This window comes from Temnothorax nylanderi, unplaced genomic scaffold, assembly GCF_030848795.1.
Source record: "Temnothorax nylanderi isolate EJ_2023f unplaced genomic scaffold, tnyl_v1.0 TNYL_tig0128_pilon, whole genome shotgun sequence".
Classification (NCBI taxonomy): Eukaryota; Metazoa; Arthropoda; class Insecta; order Hymenoptera; family Formicidae; genus Temnothorax; species Temnothorax nylanderi.
The window spans coordinates 505,642-524,556 of NW_027249190.1; the positions used below are offsets into that span (position 1 = coordinate 505,642).

Here is an 18,915-nt window from a genome sequence, read left to right on the forward strand (position 1 = left end):
TACCTACGGTTGAACGCGATAAAGAGAAACGACATCACCAGGAATCCTGAGAAGAGTCATCGCCTCGAAATCGAGGGAGCTCTTCAACTTTAAATCGGCGCAGCGGGAAACGTGTTTCTTACTTCCCTCTCTCTCTCTCTCTCTCTCTCTCTCTCTCTCTCTCTCTCTCTCTCTCTCTCTCTCTCTCTCTCTCTCTCTCTCTCTCTCTCTCTCTCTCTCTCTCTCTCTCTCTCTCTCTCTCTTTTTCTCTCCATCTTCGCGGGCGTCTTTTCCCGGACCTTGCCCTAAGTTACCGCGCACGTACGACGAGAACAGTAAATTTTCGGGAGCTCTATCCCGTCGAAGCGCCGCGAAACTATTTCACATGAGGATCGCCCGAGTTTGGACGACCGGGATGTACGAAGGAATGCTCCCTCGAAGATCAGCGATTTCCGGAAACGAGGCCGAAAGGAGATTACGTATGTGCCAATACTCACGGAATCTGGTCTTCACAAGAGCGGTCCTCGCCCATTTTCTCGCTCATCCGTTCCCCATCCTTCTCCGCGAACCAACGATTGTTCCGAGACATAGTGTAGTTTCGTTGATCGAAGCCCCCGCTTTTCGCCGGAATATCATACATTTGTTTCCGCAAGGACCGATCGTCTCTCTCTCTCTCTCTCTCTGCCCGGAAGTTTACGGGCGCTTCGCCCAGCCCGTGCTCATGTACATAACGAACGTATTTGGTATTCGTCGCGGTGGCAGCATCGATTCCCCGCCGAACGACAATGCATCCCTTATGTTCACTGTGTCGAACTACAAAGCGGATATCGAATGGCTTTCCGCGTACGCGAAACCTATGTATTTCCCGTCAGTATTCTGCGAGCTAGTTCTATTACCGAGGAATAATCATAACCGGAAAGTCGATGACATAGGCAGGTTCTGTCGCGAAGGCTTTAACAGATGTAACGTAATATGTTCGTCAAATGAAGAGAGAGAGACATGCGAAAATAAATAATCGAGTCATATGGATCCGTGCAGTGCAAATAATCTGACAAATATTCTGCATATGAAATATTCATCGAATCTTTCCATTGTGTACTCAACGATACCGAAAAAAAATAATTCATAGGACGACAGATACGCTGGAAACTTCGTGGCTTCTTTTATTGGCGCTTGAAATATTCAAATCACGTTTATACTCGTCTGGAGGCCTCCAAATCAAGGTATTCCAGACAAATACCTTGCTCTCGGGCAGAAGAAACATGCGAAATGTATTCCCATCTCGGTTAATTCAACCGGCAGGAATTTCCCTCCCTAAAGCTAGTTTCCTGCAATTTGACTTCTGTTCTCCTTCCACGTCAGAAAAATAGCTTAACTATAATCATTTTCCGCCTTTTGCAAAGAATCTTACTAGCACGATTAGGGACGAACAAAGTTTATTCATAGAAAACCATTCCTTTCAAAGATAAATAATAGTTAATAGTTTCAAAAAATAAATAGTCATTAACGTCTCAGTTCAATATCATATATAAATAATATGTGAATATATGTATGTATACACCAAATTGTGTGCGCGAAGTATCGTAACCCATTTTCGCATAATTTCGGAGCGAACAGATCAGAACTTGTTCGAAACTACGATGTGAATATGTAACGCAAGACGTCGCATGGATTCACGTTAGCTCGAAAGCTACGTCTAAAGTTTGCTACCGCTATATTACATGACACTAATCCCTAATACACTCGCTAATAACTTATCGACGTAATTTATTTTATACATTTGTTTAATGCAATTTATATTTACATTGTGAATCATGAATACATATGTATATCTCTTGAATAATTACAATAATGTACCGTTACGAGTCTTCGCGTATATTTTAGATAATAAGAATGATGGTAAAACATTTATCGTAAATTTCACTGCACAACGCCATAAATTACAAAGCGGTATTACGAAGCAACATCCTATTACAAATGGAGCATAAGGTACTCGGTGGACTTTCATTATTTTTAAGTACCAATTATTCATGAAGGAATAAGTGCCATTGATTCTAAAGCGATCGAGTATATATCGGCAGAAAGGGAGCCCTTCATGGAAAATCTCCTTTGAGCGCGCGATCTCCTTTTTAAGATCAAACCGCGTAAGCCCGGCTGATAATGCAAAGTTAGATAAACTCCTGCCTTTCGAATCACGCAAATCTCAGGACGATCGCGGACCCAGATCTAAAACGAATTCGCGCTCCCGTTAGCCAACGAAGAACGGCAAAATTGGAAGGTGGTAATCCGAACCAGGACACCCCGAATTCACTTAACCCGCACCAGTTTCAGAGATTCTTCGCGAGCCACTTCTAGCGGAGATCCTCGAAGTGAAAACGTTCGAAAGAGGATAGGCGCTGCGGAAATTGGTAGCTTCTTCGATGCTAGCAAGCCTTGGCTTTGCTTTTCCCCTCGCGGAGGAACAAGGTAAACCGGTTAAAAGGCGATGCACAGAGAAGCAATATCCGCAAGCAGTCGGATCTCTGTGAGCAAAAGAAATCCCGCAAGGAGATCAACTATTTTAAGGAAAGTCCGTCTGACGAAATGAACGTGAGATGCGCTTTAACTAAATAGTTCCCGATTTAAAACTATATGTACCGGACTGATTCTGACAAATACCTTATTATATTCACCTTTCAAGCGTTATACCGATTGTAAATGTTAAAATTTATAGAATGAGCACTATATAAACGACACGATTTAAATTAATTGTTCCTTATATATTTCCAAAGACAAAAATCTACTTACTTATTCGAAATTTATTTAAATTTTATTTTATTTAAATATAAAAAAAGAGACAGGGCATTTTCGAGATTATACATTATATGTATAAACTTAGAGAAAATAACGTTATGGATTAAATTTGATCATTGTACTCTTTTGTTTGCAGTCAAAATTACTTCAAGATAATATTTCATGAAGATAAGCACATAATATACGGAGTACGCAAGACATGTACGAAGTACGTAGGACATATATGTACTGGGAGCAAGTTTTCCGCTGCAAAACGACTGAAAAGATACTCCAACGTAACATCCCTAGGGCAACGCGTTATCATTCACCATATACAAAGAAAATATGCCTGAATGAGAACTCGTACACTGCTATCGACATAAACCGCAAATATGCGAGCAAGACAAATAATCTTTTTAAGAAATCTCTCTAAGAAAATCGATTATCCGTTTAACAGTGAATTTTGCACATGTCGATGCGCTCCATTTACCATACCAGCGTTTGCCGTACCTTTTCGACTCTATTTGGATTCTTGGTTTTGATATTTATTCCTTTTCACTGCATTCAACTTCAGTGATAAACTGACTATGCGTTTCTCCTGGTCATTTATGACTTCAATATATAAGCATCAAATTTTTATTAAAAAGTTTTATTCCAAAAAGATATTTAAATCCGGTTTTATTTCCTGATAAAATACAGTAGTATCTTTTATGCAAATTCAAAAACCAAGTTGCACTATGTCATGTACAAATCTATCGATGAAAAACATTCGCTATAGACAAATGTGACATTATAAACAATTTACCAGCGTGGGAAGTAATTAAATAAAATAATGTTGAAAGCTTACATCGTATAAAATTAAATCCGTAATTGCGCTACAACGAGAACATATTTGCAATTAAATGCGGTTTAATGACAATTATATGTTCATAGTAAATCTAATTGCCAAAATGATTGTGCTAGTGCCAATCAAACTTAACGAGGGTTGTTATCGCGTCGTCCCAGCAAATGTGCCTGCCTGACCTTAATACCCCGTGCAAAGCGCTATTCGTGCCTACGACAGCTCACGCACTATTACACAGATTTCTATCAATTACGATAGCTATAGTTGTCGCCTGTGTATACATACAGTCACAATACCTTCCGATGAATTTATCCGTTAGACGATTTATCTTCGATATCGCTCATTAATTTTGTCAGTTCTCACTGTCCCGCGCGTGTATTTCTGCGCGTAATACTGCTCGTCTAACGCGTTATGTTTAATCTCCAATTCGCGTCCGGACATCGAGGAAATGTGAAGCGTGCGTGTGCATGATGAAAGAGTCGCTTCCAAAGTTCTGCGCATGATTTGCAATCAAATCGCTTGAACGCTCCGATAAACGGACTGGATTCACGGTACATTTAACTGCCAAATGTAATATATATGCGGCAAACAGGTTTTGCGAATGCACGAAACACACCGCGTGTGGCGCGAGTCATGCCCACGCATGGGAGGAAGTTCCGCTGGAAAGGGGGTAGGTAATCTTTCAAGCCGCCGGGAAGACTCGTGAGGGAAGAAACGTACCGTACATGTGAAGAAATATATCGTGGATACCGAGTTTTATGACATCGCCTATCTCTCCGTGGTTTTATACGGTAACATAGTGGCACGTTTTTAAAATTATGCGCAGTTTACGACGAGAAGCACGATGCAATAGGCGGTATACGGCGTAAAAACAGTGCCGAGTACAGTTTCAACTGACACTGTCACGGTGCGCGAAGAATTAATCACTCTCCTGTCTTAAATAACGAGACGGGGGAAGGAATCGTAAACGTTCGAGTTAATCTCGCGAAGCAGCTATTTTACTGCGTCGCTTGTTGAACACAAAACTTGTTACAATGAAAGTTGTTATGGAATAATGATTTAATCAGCACAGTGATTTTCTTGTAACGTTTACTTACAGCTGCATTATATCAATACATTATTGATGAGAAAGCCTCGGTAACCAATTGCAGTAGCTAGATACCGAAGCGTCTTCATCAAGTAATTAATATGCATGCGCATACATGTTGTTGACATAACAGCGGGTCGGGAAAAGAGCGGCTGCTAATTGAACCATGAAGTTCACAAGTTGTGTCATATAAATGCCTAGATAATATACGGGGAGCAAAACAACATTATGTTTTCGAACCATAGTTTCAAAATTACAACGTGTTATTATTCGATCGAAACTATAAAGTTTCTGTGACAAATAACGGCCCCGCAATATTGGATGCATTATTGAAACAAATTATGTAAATTAATGAAGGAATGTTAACGAGTCGATTAACAACACGAGTGACCCCGAACACAAGACAAATATTTTCCATCCTAATATATTCAATCATCACAAACCACATTTTGAAATCAATCATGACATCGATTGACAAAATGTAGAAATTTTAAATCAGAAGCCATTTTATGCGCTCTCAAAAATGCTTGAATAAAATTACAAAAAATAGATTGAACTTACAATTAGCCCAAGATACGAAGCTACTTGACAATCTCTCTATTATAAAAAAGTTCTCAAAGTGAATCCGTCACATAAGGACAAATAAAAAGAAAGAAAAAAGAAGGAATGAAACAAAAAATGGCGTTTAAATTTAGAACAGTAAACTTCAAGAAGCATTTAAAAAGGAGCGTTGAACAAAGTAGTGATTACATACTAAAAACAGAAAAGAAGAAATCATTAACAATAATGACCGCTTGATAAGGTTAATGAAGCAAGTTTTTATGAACGAATGAGAACGAAATTTATAATATGAACACTTGTTAGTAACATCTTTAATGAACTAAATTCTATAAAATTAAATTATTTTATCGATGAAATATATTCTAGATAACATTTTACTGTCTTTACAATAAAAATCCAAATTCTACGTGGCAGATATATATATATATATAATTGTTTCTAGAATAAATATAAAGTTTCACGAAATTCTCGCAACATAAATGTTTCAGAATTCTTCTAAGAATCGTCTTGTAAAAATTTAAACTGTATTTATATATCCCATATCTACATATCTGTATATATTTTTATCACAAATTTTTACGCCGTAAATCGATGCAAAAACATAGCAGAGCAAAGTGGCAAATAACTCAACAAAGAATCGAGGGAACGAGAAGAACGTTTTTAGTTTCACGTAAACCTTTTAATTCCATTGCTGAAACTTCTTTTGGGCAGGGCGAGAGGTTCTGACGGTGAAATGGACGTGCTGAAAGAGACACGTTCGTTTTTCCTCGCGCGGAAGTGCGCTGACTGTTTTCATCGCGTTAAAACAGCGCCACGAAGCAACGGAGAAACGTTTTCGCGCTTTATTACCGCTGGTGTTGCATGAAGCGCTGAGTACGCTCTCAAGGAGTACGTATACATATAGCCCGTACACTTGGATCGAAACGATGTATGTCTCGTAAAGCGCATTTTCTACTGAATTCTCAACTACCTTCTTCTCTTCGCGAGTTATAATCCTCTGTCGCGTTGGCTTGAAAAGAGCGTGCTTTGAACCACTCGTGCGAGGTAGACGAATTCTCCTCCTTCACACAGTAGTATTCTTTAGTAACTTCAAACTTGCTGATCGACAAACAAGCCGACATATGGACTAAATTCCCTCTCCTTTTCTTTCTGTCACAGATTTATCTTAACAAAATAAAAGATATCTTTTTATATGGATGAAAGAATCTACGAAATAAAAATAAATATCGGAAAATAATTAAAATTTTATCTTGGATATATTTAATGTCATTAGGAATATAGTTATGAAGAAAATGAATTTGTTTTCGTAAATATACTCGTAGGCAGTTTGCCGTTACCCCTGCGCTAGAATCGATCGCTGATTCATCTGCCACCATGTGATTTAATTCTATTAATATTATACGCCAATAATTCAAATTGAGAAGCTTCATACGCTCGCGATATCTTAACTTACTAATGGCGCATCGTACACCGGATTCCTGGTGCATGGAACGTTTATGGCGATCGTGCCAGGAATGTAACATATGCCTCGCGAACAACATATTCTCCGAGATAGGTAGGGCGAATAAAAACCGGAAAGGTATACCGAGAGCCACTGAGTTTGCCCAGCCACTCGATCGAAATACTTAAGGAAAGATAGCTGCAACCTGCAACCGGGATTCCGATATAACGCTGACGTTTCTCTACGAAGATTAATGTTCAAATTGAAAACGTTTCTTGAATTCCAAGTGAATCCGCCCTTAATCGCTTGCTGCAAAATAATCGGAGTACGTTGACTCTCTCGCTCGATAGTAAACACAGTGAGAGGAAGATCCGATACGATTTCCCCCGAAGTCGAAGACTCATTTACTCTCCCTGTTACGATGTCTTCGCGCGCGTAGATGTCTCGTACTTAAGCGTATTTATCGTGTGTATTAGCGAGATTGCTATTTGTTTGCTCCTGTCATTTTAACAGATATTTTATTTGCTAAGAAATTCTACGTTTAAGACTAAAAATATTTCTGACAAGTAAGTGCTTTATAAACTTGTATAAAAATTTCTTAAAATATTTCTCAGTAGTATTTTAGTGTAACACGTGCGCACCCAACACTTTTCAGACTTAGCTAATCATGTTTTGCCGAAAGACCTCTTCAGTGATCTCCTCCGAATGCTTTCCGGCGGAGTCGACACACGCCTTACTGGATTCGAGTTTTAAAGCCTTTGGCACGAACATGCCGTGAAACGTCTCTTGCTGTGTGTTTTTACCGCCCGATCGTAAACGTAGTGCTCGTCGACGCTCCGCGGAAACGCAGATGTGAATGTAGATGAGATTGGTGTGCCCCTATTGAGGCTTTTCGCGCCGCGATCCTCCAGCCGGGTCAGAAGGAAGAGGCATTCGTGGATTCAGTTGGGCGTGAATGGCGCGATATCGCGGCTTGGCGCTCGCGAAAAATCGATTCGGTCTAGACACCGTCTTTGTGATACAGATTTCTGAATCGGCCATTGCCGCCGCTCGATTACGCGTAAAGAGCTTTATGGCTGTTCGTCCTTTTTCTGTGCATAACATATCATCTTTGTGAAGTCCACTATATTATAAGGAAAGCTTAGTTATTGTACTTCTACAATCAGTGCCGCAGTGTAATTTTGATATATTTTCAATTGTGAAATATAAGAGAGACCATGTCATCTTTTAGAAACGTATTTATTAACATCATGTTTAGTTAGAAAACATCATATAATATAGATTTTCTATTGAATACTACACAGAAAACACAACTTTGTATAGATAACAAATTTATGAACAATTCTTGTCCTGTATTTGCAATATACTCAACCGACGTTATCTAGATAGAAACTTATTAGCTTAGTAGTCGTTGACTACTGTCGACGTCTCTGTGTCTGTTTGAACAGTATTCCCTTGATAGACACTATCGAATTAAGAATGTTGCCTTTGTGTATACAACTTCGTGTCATGTTATATTTAGTAACAGCAGTTCTGTACACCAAACTTTTTCTGCTACATAAAACTTTGGATATAGTCGAAAAAATTGCTAACATTACGTACAATAGTTTTCACGCGAAGTCTAAATAAAGTTTGAAATATTTCATAAATTATTGATTTTTCGATAACCTTACCTCAATACTTTTGTACACACAATAAAAGATATTAATTTATGCAGAAAGGAACATTAATTTGTAAAAAAAAATTTATTACGCATTGTAAATGCATTATATCAGCAAAAAGAGTAATATTATATAACATAAAATATCATCCTGCTATCTGAGAAGTCGGCTGTCGACTTCTCAGGTAACAAGATGTCGTCTAAAGACGTCTTAATGGCGTGTTATTGACGTTAAATACGTCATTAAGACGTTATTAATACGTCATTTGACATCACTCTGTTATCTGGGTTGTTTCTATATCCTCTTTCCCCCCTCAGTCGTAAGCAAAATATTTCTTCTATAAATTGTATGAATCACTGTGTATCGCATACATGTATATTGTGAACGACGTTAGGATATATACAAACAAGAAGAAACATCAGCATGTGGAATCTAGATAGCTTAATGGTAAAAGCAATCGTCTGGCAAGGGAAAGATTCCGGTTTCGATTTCTGATCTAATCACCCGTAACGGAATACTATTAGTGTATAAAAATATATGGCAGATAACAGAAAAAGGAAAGAGATGAAATTTTCGGATTATTAATGAAACCTTTTATAAAGATGAGTGTTATGATCACAGCGGATTATAAAGTAATCTCTCTGTGATTATAGTAATTGCTTTTTGTATAAAATAATTTTATGATGGACACAAAGAGGATAGATAGATAAATAGAAAAAAAAAAAGAATAAATTTTCTGATAAATGTTTCAAAATTTATTACAAATTGTTACATTCGCCAATATTCTCTACCATAAATATTTCGAAAAGTCATAATCCAGCTAAATCCAGCTTTAATTTGATATTATCGTGATGAAGACCAAAATCCAAAGAGATCAACCAATATTTTAAAGAATAATAAATATAATCAGCTCAATCTAAATTATTCATAATGAATATATTTGATATACATTTTTACGAGTGCAGAGATATGTTATTCAAAAATTATTTCGACAAAAGGAGCTTTTTTTCTATTGAAAAAAGCGACTGTCTCAAGAGACAATATAAAGATAACGCAATTTTTTCTCATACGAGTCAAATAATTTTTATGTCCTCGTATATTCGTATGCACCTCCGTCTTAGCGAGACGTGCACTCTTTGTTATTCAAGGAAGCTATTCGCACTATTCTGAGAGCTTGGCCGTACTTTTTCGTAAACATGCACCAACACGCGCTGCATAGCGTCTGGCAGGCGAAGTTTAACTTTATCCGTGGATTTATTCAGACAAGAATCTCTCATGGCAAAGGCAGCTGTAAATATTTGTTAAGAAAATTTTTACAAGGATAATAACATTATTATTTCGTATAAACATACAAGTGGAGTAATTGCAACTCGTTAAAACATATAATTCTGTTTAGCTCTAAAGGTGTTGCGACTTCGTAACGTCTAAAATAAACGGAAAAAGTTAAAACACATTGCTGAAATTTTCTTTTCACGAATTCAAGTAACTTGTCGTTCGAGTTACGTAACGTAATATCGCAAATTCGATTTCAGTTTCTTTCGTGACTTTTATGTTTCAGAAAGCTTCTTGCAGTCTGGCAGGCGAAAAACGGAATTACGGATGTGACGATACGATGACGCGAGATCCGCAACGACGGGTAGATTACCCGTACGCTGTAGATCGGCGGCGGATACCGAGGATGGTCCTTCAGATTCTGTTAATTCAGAATTTTATCACATTTAGAGCCGTTGCTCAGATAGCCGAATGCCCACCTCCGGAAATAATAACGGGCTGTCCTTGTTATAACTTTGAAGACGGTCTCTTTCTGGAATGCGCTGGCGCTACGGAAGAGACTCTAAGAACAACGCTACAAGGCGTGCTAAGTACTAGCGGTAAGAAGCTAAATGTTTAAGAGATAAGAGTCAAGAATTCTTGACGATATAATGGAGGAACAAAATATATATATATGATATAGTGCTTTTATATAAATTCTAAAATAAGTGTCTGTGTGAAAGAATTTATATATTACATCATATTTACGATTAAGTATGCTTATCGACATTCTTAAAAGTATCGGCTCTATCGATTGACTGCTCTATTAAACTTACTCGTCACAGCTCATTTAATGCCGAGTTACTATTACATGTGCGCTTTCTTATATTTCCATGTAGCTTCAACGTTAAAGTTAAAATTGACGTGGTTCAAGGAAACCATTTTCTTTAATGCGCCCCATAAAACTAATGAAACGTGCAATCGGCCAATGCTGCCAAATTCAAAGTTTATGTTATCGCGATTCAATAAAATTAATGGCCATGCCCTTTACGATCGTTTCAGGCGCGGGCACGATGGTACAGTCGTTGAGTGTTTACGAGCTCGACAAAAGCATCGAAGAACTGAAAGAGGGTGCCTTCCCTCCCGGCTCACAAATCAGGCATCTTCAAATATCACATTCATCTTTGCGAGAAGTGAGCGAGGGCGCCTTCACGAATTTGAAAGATAGCCTAGAATCCCTGGCACTGGTTTCCGGTCGTTTGCCCCACGTGCCTCAGAAATCATTGGCCGATCTACGAAAGCTGGCTGCCTTAGATCTCGAGACGAACTTGATACAGGACCTCTCGTCCTACTGTTTTTACGGCTTGAAGCTAATGAAGCTGACTCTGAAGGGAAATCAAATATCGAAAATTTCCGAATACGCGTTCGCGGGCCTCGAGGACAGTCTCAGCGATCTGGATCTAGCTGAAAACAAATTGAAGCTGTTCCCCATGGCTCCCTTGAGAAGACTCGAGAGCTTAGCTTCGCTCAGGCTCGCGTGGAACGAAATATCGGAGCTGCCCGACGACGGTTACAGCCTCCTCACCTCCTTGCTGATCCTCGATCTGAGCAGCAACAATTTCGAGAAACTGGCCGAGGACTGTTTCAGACCCTGTCCCATTCTTCATACCCTATCTCTCTACTACAACTCCATCGAGAGCATTCACAAGGACGCCTTCGCGTCGCTGAAGGATCTAGAGTCGATCGATTTGAGCCACAACAAGATAGTCTTCCTCGACGTGGCGACATTCAAGGGGAACGAACGGCTGCGCACGATCGAGCTCAGTCATAACCATATTCACTACATCGGCGGCGTGTTCGCGCGACTGCCCGAACTGAGGGAACTTTATCTGGCGGAAAACAATATCCTGGAGATCCCGGGAGATGCGTTCGCCGGCAGCGTCAGCCTCGCGGTGGTGTATCTCCAGCAGAATGCCATCCGTAGAATCGACGCCAAGGGTCTCACGAGTCTCACGCAGCTGGCGCAATTGCATCTGAGTAACAACTACATCGAGAAGGTGCCGCGGGAATTCCTGGAGCACTGCGAGAACCTCTCGTCGCTCTCCCTGGACGGTAACAAGATCCGCGAGTTACAGCCGGGCACATTTCTTAAACTGCATCAATTGCGCGAGCTGCGGCTGCAGGATAATCATATAACGGAGGTGAAGCGTGGCGTCTTCACGCCGCTACCGGCGCTTCTCGAGCTACATCTGCAAAACAACGCCATCACCTCTATGGAGACGGGCGCGCTTAGAACGCTGAATAGTCTCCAACACGTTAATCTGCAGGGCAATCAGTTGACCATGCTCGGCGACGTCTTTCAGCTGTCCGCCTCAGAATCGTCTTCCGGCGGAAGCTCTTTGGTGTCTATTCAGCTGGACAGCAACGGCTTGGCCGTTCTGCACAATGACTCCCTGCGCGGCCAAGCGTCCGTCAGAATCATGTGGCTGGGTCACAACAAGCTTACACACCTGCAAGCTCCTCTCTTCAGGGATCTCCTTTTAGTGGAGCGTCTTTATCTGACGAACAATTCCATATCCAGGATCGAGGACGCCGCTTTTCAGCCGATGCAGGCTTTAAAATTTCTCGAGCTCAGCATGAATAAACTGAGTCACGTAACGGCGAGGACATTCTCGGAACTGCACGAGCTCGAAGAGCTATATTTGCAAGATAACGGCTTGAGAAGACTCGATCCTTACGCGTTGACGGCTCTTAAGAAACTAAAGGTATTGGATCTGGCGAATAATTATCTTACCGTTTTACAAGACGGAATTTTTCAAGAAGATCTGCCAATTAAAACGTTGAATCTGAAGAACTGCTCGATAACTACGCTGGAAAAGGGTGCCTTTCGCGGGCTCAGCAACTTGTTCGATCTTAACTTGAACGACAATCTCCTCACGGCGACGGCGCTGCTACGTCTGGACGTTTCCGGTCTTCGAACACTCGCGGTATCCGGCAACAATTTCAGTCAGATCACGGAACACTGTTTCAACGGGCTGCCGTCTCTGCAGGAGCTGTTCCTGGATGGTTCACAAATAAGTCAATTACCGGAAAACATCTTCGTGCTGAATCGGAATCTGGTGCGTCTACACTTGAATCATAATCAACTGCGTGCCCTGCCGCCGGGCATTTTCGACAGATTACTAACGCTGCGCGAGCTACACTTGGATTACAATCGATTTCAAGATATCCCGTACTCGGCGCTTGCGAGCGCCCTTAATCTCGAGATCCTCACGCTGTCGACCAACGAGATCCTCAACGTCGACGTGGCTAGTTTCGCCAGCTTGAAGCATCTGAGAGAGTTGGATCTGAGCCACAATAAGATCGAAACGATGTCCGGATTCGCGATGGCCAATCTGTCGCTCTTGATATCCGTGGATCTCAGCCATAATAATTTGAACGCTCTACCGGCGAACTTTTTCGCGCATTCGTCCTTACTGCGAAGAGTAGACTTGTCGGAAAATAAATTCCGACAGATACCCGCGGTGGCTCTCTCGGGTCAAAATCTTCCCGGTCTGGCCTGGCTAAATCTCACGCGAAATCCTCTAAACAGAATCCAGGATCTGCCATCGGAGGCGATGTATCCTATTCTCCAAGAGGTACATATATCCGGCACCAATCTGAGTATAGTAACCTCACAAGACTTCGAGGCCTTTCCGGCGCTGTTGCATCTTTATCTGGGTCAGAATCGCATCCTGCGAGTATCGCCGGGCGCGTTTCGCAGTCTCCCGAATTTGCTCACTCTTCACCTCGGCATGAACAGCTTGGAGATCTTGCCGAAGGAGAGACTCCAGGGCATGGAGCATTTACGGATACTCAATTTAACGCACAACCGTCTGAAAGAATTGGAGGAGTTCCCGGAGGATCTCAAGTCCCTTCAAATACTGGACCTGTCCTACAATCAGATCGGCATTGTTGGCAAAGTGACGTTCAAGAATTTAATTAGCCTGGTGGAGCTGCATCTTTATGGTAACTGGATAAACGCCATCTCCAGCGAGGCATTTAGACCCCTGAAGAAGTTACGTCTACTTGACTTGAGTAGGAATTACTTGGAGAATCTGCCGTTGAACGCTTTCCGGCCACTCGAAACGCAAATAAGAAGCCTGCGAGCTGAAGGTGAGCTACTTAAACACACCTAAGGTATATTTGTAATTAATTTCGCGCTCGCAAGCGCGCGCTTATTCTTTCTCGAGAACAACGACACGACTGCGAGTGAAAGAAAACGATATCCGAGAGTTTTCTCTCGTATATACGGCGGGGCTATCGATCCGAATGAAGTTACTACTACTTGAAAATCAATCGCATCACCGGTCACGTTTCGCCATATCTTGAATCAATATTCAACACTGAAACAATCAAACAAGTTCTCATAACTCATTTTCTTCAACGAAATCCTGCACGAACTTGAATTTCTCATACCGTCTTGATATTTTTCAGGAGTTTGTTTAAAATATATCGCTGATTATATACAAGTCTTTTTTTTATAAAATGTACAAAAAGAGATGGAACATATTACTATACGACAATAAAATATTATCTCGTTAATCGGTTTATTCATGAATCACGCAGATATGTTTTATGCTAATTGGAAAGTATTAAACTGGAATCATAAAATTTAATTATTGTTAATGCATGAGGTTTGTAATTAATTTTAGTCAGTTACGATGCATGGCAGAATAAATGAGATTTATATTTATTATAATACTTACATTTATTATATACGTACATTTTTATTTAATTAAGCATTTGAATTAAATTTCCAATAAATAACTGTGGAGAATGAATAGAGTCTCACTGTAGTTAAAAGCAGTTGCAACATATACAAAATATTTAAGAATCTTTTTTTTGTGTCAAACTTATATAACTTACAAATATATTCTTGTGCTAACTGGATAAATTAATCTATAATCTATAATCAATAATCGAATTGTGCGATTTGAATGTATGTTATTCAATATACATATAACAAAATAATCTAGCATTTTATATTCAAATACATACTCGATATTGGGAAATTATCATATTTTCTTATTATGCTATAAATTATCATATTATGTTTATTAACACATTATTGACCGAAGATATATCAGCTCGTCTTTTATTGTCCGAACATTTTGACCGGTGACGAATTCACTGTTTAGAGAGAGTTTAAATTATCGTGCAAAGTTGAGCTTAAAATTGTTAAAACTTAATTTTATGTTAAGCTCTTCTTAATCCGTCGTTAGAGCTTAAAATTGAAGTTTTCATTATATTATAGGATCGGTGAGTTTATTTTTCACTCTTTGTCTCGTGACTTGTTTTTTTTTTACATTGTACATGTAATTTTGTTCCCGTTAAATTGGCTTGTATGAAAAATAGTCGACCACAGGTATACATGTTTCTACATGTAACTCCCAGTCAATGTATTAATTAACAAGTTGTATCAACTCGCTATCGATGTTTTTCGAAATATCTAGTTTGCTTTTTAAATCGATTTTTGATGAGTAGAACGTCGCGAACAATAGCAAATTTTGCTCTGGTCTCATTGGCAGAAAACCCGTTGCATTGCGGCTGCGAATCGCAAGAATTGTGGGAATGGTTGAGAGACCATCAGAAATTGGTGAGCGGGGTCGGCGGTGGTCGTAGCCGCGGAAGAAATGGTGTCGGAGTCGGTGACGTCGAGGGCGGTTTGTTAAGATGCGAGCAGCCACCCGAGCTCCGGGGTCTCGTCTTCCTCGATCTTGACCCCCACGCCTTCTGTTCCGCTCCGCTGGTCCTGAAACTCGCGATTCAAGACATTCAGCCATTCTCCGTTCTGGTATCGTGGCAGAGCAGGAATCATTCCGGCCTCCATGGATACCAAGTGGCATATCATGCCTTGGACAACGTCGACGAGGTAAGAGTTTTTATTACTTTACGCTACGTTGAATAAAGTGAACAGGAAGGAAGCATCAAATTAAAAAGAAGAACTGCGCTGTCTATATATAATTTATAAGTAAGAATGTCTCTTTATTAAACTACATATTTTCAGATAAAATTGCTTTTATTATTATATTACTATTATTTTTAATGTACATAATGTAATTTTAGTAAAATTATTGATTCCTGTAGCTATTTGCAAACTTCATAATTTTTCTCCAGTTATCCAGTTATTATATTTCCTTACAGAATATGGCACAATATTAAAAGTAATATACTAAAGTTTCACGCGTGGTTTATTATATAGACAAATGACCAGTTCTTATTTACTCGGCGCAAAAGTAAGAGGCCCGCACATGTTGACGGCGAAACGTTTCCGCCGGGGTTACAGGTTCGAGGTAAGCTGCTGGATCCGAAGGCACGTTCGGTAAGATTGACGAAGTTGGCATCTGACACGCGCTACCTGATCTGCGTACTTGGCTTGGGCAGTTGGGGCACCCCGATCCCGGAGGACATCGGCTCCTGGCAGTGGAACGCCTCGACCGATGACGTGATCGAGGGTTCCTCGTTGCCCGTGATGGTAAACTCGCCTACGAGCCGGTGCACCGAGGTCAGAACTTTGGACGCGCCCGACTCGATAGTGGGCGACGGCACGATGAGCGACAGGGGCAGCTTGGCGAATATCCTCACGAGACGGCTGGGCCTGATCGTGGGTAGCTGCATGGGCTTCGTGGTCTTCGTGGTGCTGATCTCCGTTCTCGGTTATATGAAAATGAAGAAGCAGCGGGCGACGATCAAGCGGGATCAGCCGTTGTCCTCGAATCCGCCGGAGTACATGTCCTACAGGCACTTCTCGTTGCAGAGCGGCGACAGGGCGGAGAACGCCTGTCCGAGTTTCATCAGTAACATCGGGCCCCCGCCCCTCAGCTCGTAGCAGAAGGCGAAGGAGTCTCGTAAAGAGACCGCTCAACACGACATCGAGATGAAAACCGTGTCACCCAGTATCTTCAGCTAATAATCGCGCGGCACGAGAGGACGACAGCGCGTCGTGTCAATGACACTTCCGGTGTCGTCGGATAAAGTGACGAAAAACGGGACGGCCGCAGGTAGTACCGGATCTTCGAACTTTTAATGCGCGTTTTAAATAAATCAAATTAGAAACCGTCGAACATGTCGATCACAAAGTGGAACGATGATCTGTGATGATCGTGATTTTATTCCGGCTGTTACGAGTTAACATAATTTATTTTACTCCGCGAGCATAATCCACAAACGCTATTCGATTTAGCAAATAATCAAAACAGCACGGCAATCGGTAAAATTTTTTAATCAACAACAGCACTTCGACACAGAACAATTTTTTGTACTATATATCGTCGAACGTGACCGCGACGTCAATATTTTAGCGATTAAGCTTCGCCTTGTGCACCGAAGGAAAGAATTCGACGTAGCAAAGTGCCAAAAATACGTGTTTCCACGTCACAATACAAGCCTTCTCACCCCCGCCGATCGCTTGAGTGTAAACGCGCGACTTCCGCTGTGAGAAGAAAAGAACGTCCTCGAGTGACTTAATCTCATTATCATCCATCAGCAAGAAAGCATTGTCAATATGCGCGACTTCGGTACGTCACACGACATTTGAAACTCGTTCCGAAAGACTGGGAAACATTCTCGCGTGAAATCCAATGAAATACCTGCCTACGAGAAAATCAAACGTACGCGATAAAATTAGCATTTCGACAGAAGATTTTACCGGAGCGGATTACTCTTTAACGATTGTTCTTCTTTTTTACGATGTACACCATGGGGAAAAAACCGCCGGCTGTTATCGGCGATTTATTTCCCCGCTGCTTTTACGAAACGAGCAACCGAGCAACGACGTATCGACCCTCTCTCACCTTCGAAACCCTCTCGAAACTTCGAATCTCTCGTACGAAGACTGATTTTTTACGCCGTTTGAAATTTCCTTCACAATTCCGAGACTCCTTCGCGTATCACGCACTTGACGCGACACCTTTTTGTAAATATGTAACGTGAAACATCGCGGCATAACGATGTTTATGCAGATGTGTATCCGTGAAATTCGTCTTTATAGTGCTGCGCAAGCAATATTACACTTATTCGTATTGATAGTCTCTAATGATCAGCACTAACGTAATTAAGAAGAAACGCGATCCACGATGAGAGACGTCGCGTCCTTAAGACATCGCAATAGGGAAGATTTTACGAACGGTCGGTGATCTAGCCTCCTCAATTTTGATAATATCACGTTACGAGGCGGACGTACACACATCTCGTGACATTCGGACGAACACATTCGAACTCTTGAATTGTGAAAGACTAAATGTGATTCCTGCCAAGAAAAAAGAAGACGAAATAATCGATTCCAAGTTGCCAAATGTTAACTGTGTATCAAATATCGTGCAAAAAAAATCGGTTTATTGTATATAGATAGAGGATATGTATACACATAGCATTCTTTATTATAGCCTAGGCTTTCGGTTAATAAAAGTACCCCACAAAGCTGTAAATTGATTATTTCAATCATTCGTGTAACTTCCTCGATCCTTATTCTTATTAACCAACCGATTAACAATACTTAATTTTTATTTTAGTGTCTTGATTTCCGCGGAACAATCAACCCATGCAGAATGCAAATTCTCAAAAGGAGCATAGCAGCCATAATAACAAAAAATAGAAGGCTTAATCGGCACTATGGATTTTACAATAATAATCTGTAAGTTTATACAAATCGATTACATCATAGCGCGATTATTTATTAGCTTTGCATCATGGTTGCGCGTGAAACATCTCTCGTTTATGATTCAGCCGCCATTCCGGCCAAATGGAATTTCCTAGCGTATCTCCGGCGATCCGTTAAGTCATCTCGCACGACTAATTAATTAATTATAATGGCAGCTTAGACCGGACAGCTTAGAACGCGTCTGTGGCTCGCATTGATTTCGTAATTAACCCGGGGTGTATCCCTGAGCGTCAATCAGTTCCGATCTGATACGATCGAAGGAGAAGCTATAGCTTACAAGGAGATACGCCTTCTAATAATACATGCCTCAATGCAAGTCCGTTTTATGGCTGCACATCTGCATAGTATCGCAGATGACTTGGTATCGCTTGGTCCCATGTGGCAGGTAAGTGAATACCCGTGTCGCGAACGCATACACTTGGCTGTGTTTCTTGATAAGAAAATCTTAAAGATTATCGAGATTCGTCGTTTATATTTTATTATTTATTATTTATATAAACGTGTAGACACGTTTTACAATATTTTTTCATCTACTGCTAATTTACCCGCAATCTCTTGCACATGATAGCTTTCAATTACATACAATATATCAATATTTCTTCATTTTCGCGAGTATTA

The 18,915-nt window shown here is 40.6% G+C and overlaps 1 protein-coding gene across 5 annotated transcripts in view; it reads left to right on the forward strand.

Annotated features, from left to right (window-relative positions):
* The window catches only part of LOC139776780 (uncharacterized), an 83,428-nt gene extending 65,364 nt beyond the window's left edge, over positions 1-18,064 (forward strand). For all 5 annotated transcript variants that reach the window (XM_071713690.1, XM_071713694.1, XM_071713691.1 and 2 more), the window contains exons 3-6: positions 9,904-10,216; positions 10,659-13,751; positions 15,167-15,510; positions 15,925-18,064. In XM_071713690.1, the coding sequence (XP_071569791.1) occupies positions 9,958-10,216; positions 10,659-13,751; positions 15,167-15,510; positions 15,925-16,467 (4,239 nt within the window). In that variant the 5' untranslated portion in view covers positions 9,904-9,957 and the 3' untranslated portion in view covers positions 16,468-18,064. The remainder of the gene's footprint in view (positions 1-9,903; positions 10,217-10,658; positions 13,752-15,166; positions 15,511-15,924) is intronic.
* Positions 18,065-18,915: the final 851 nt, after the last annotated feature.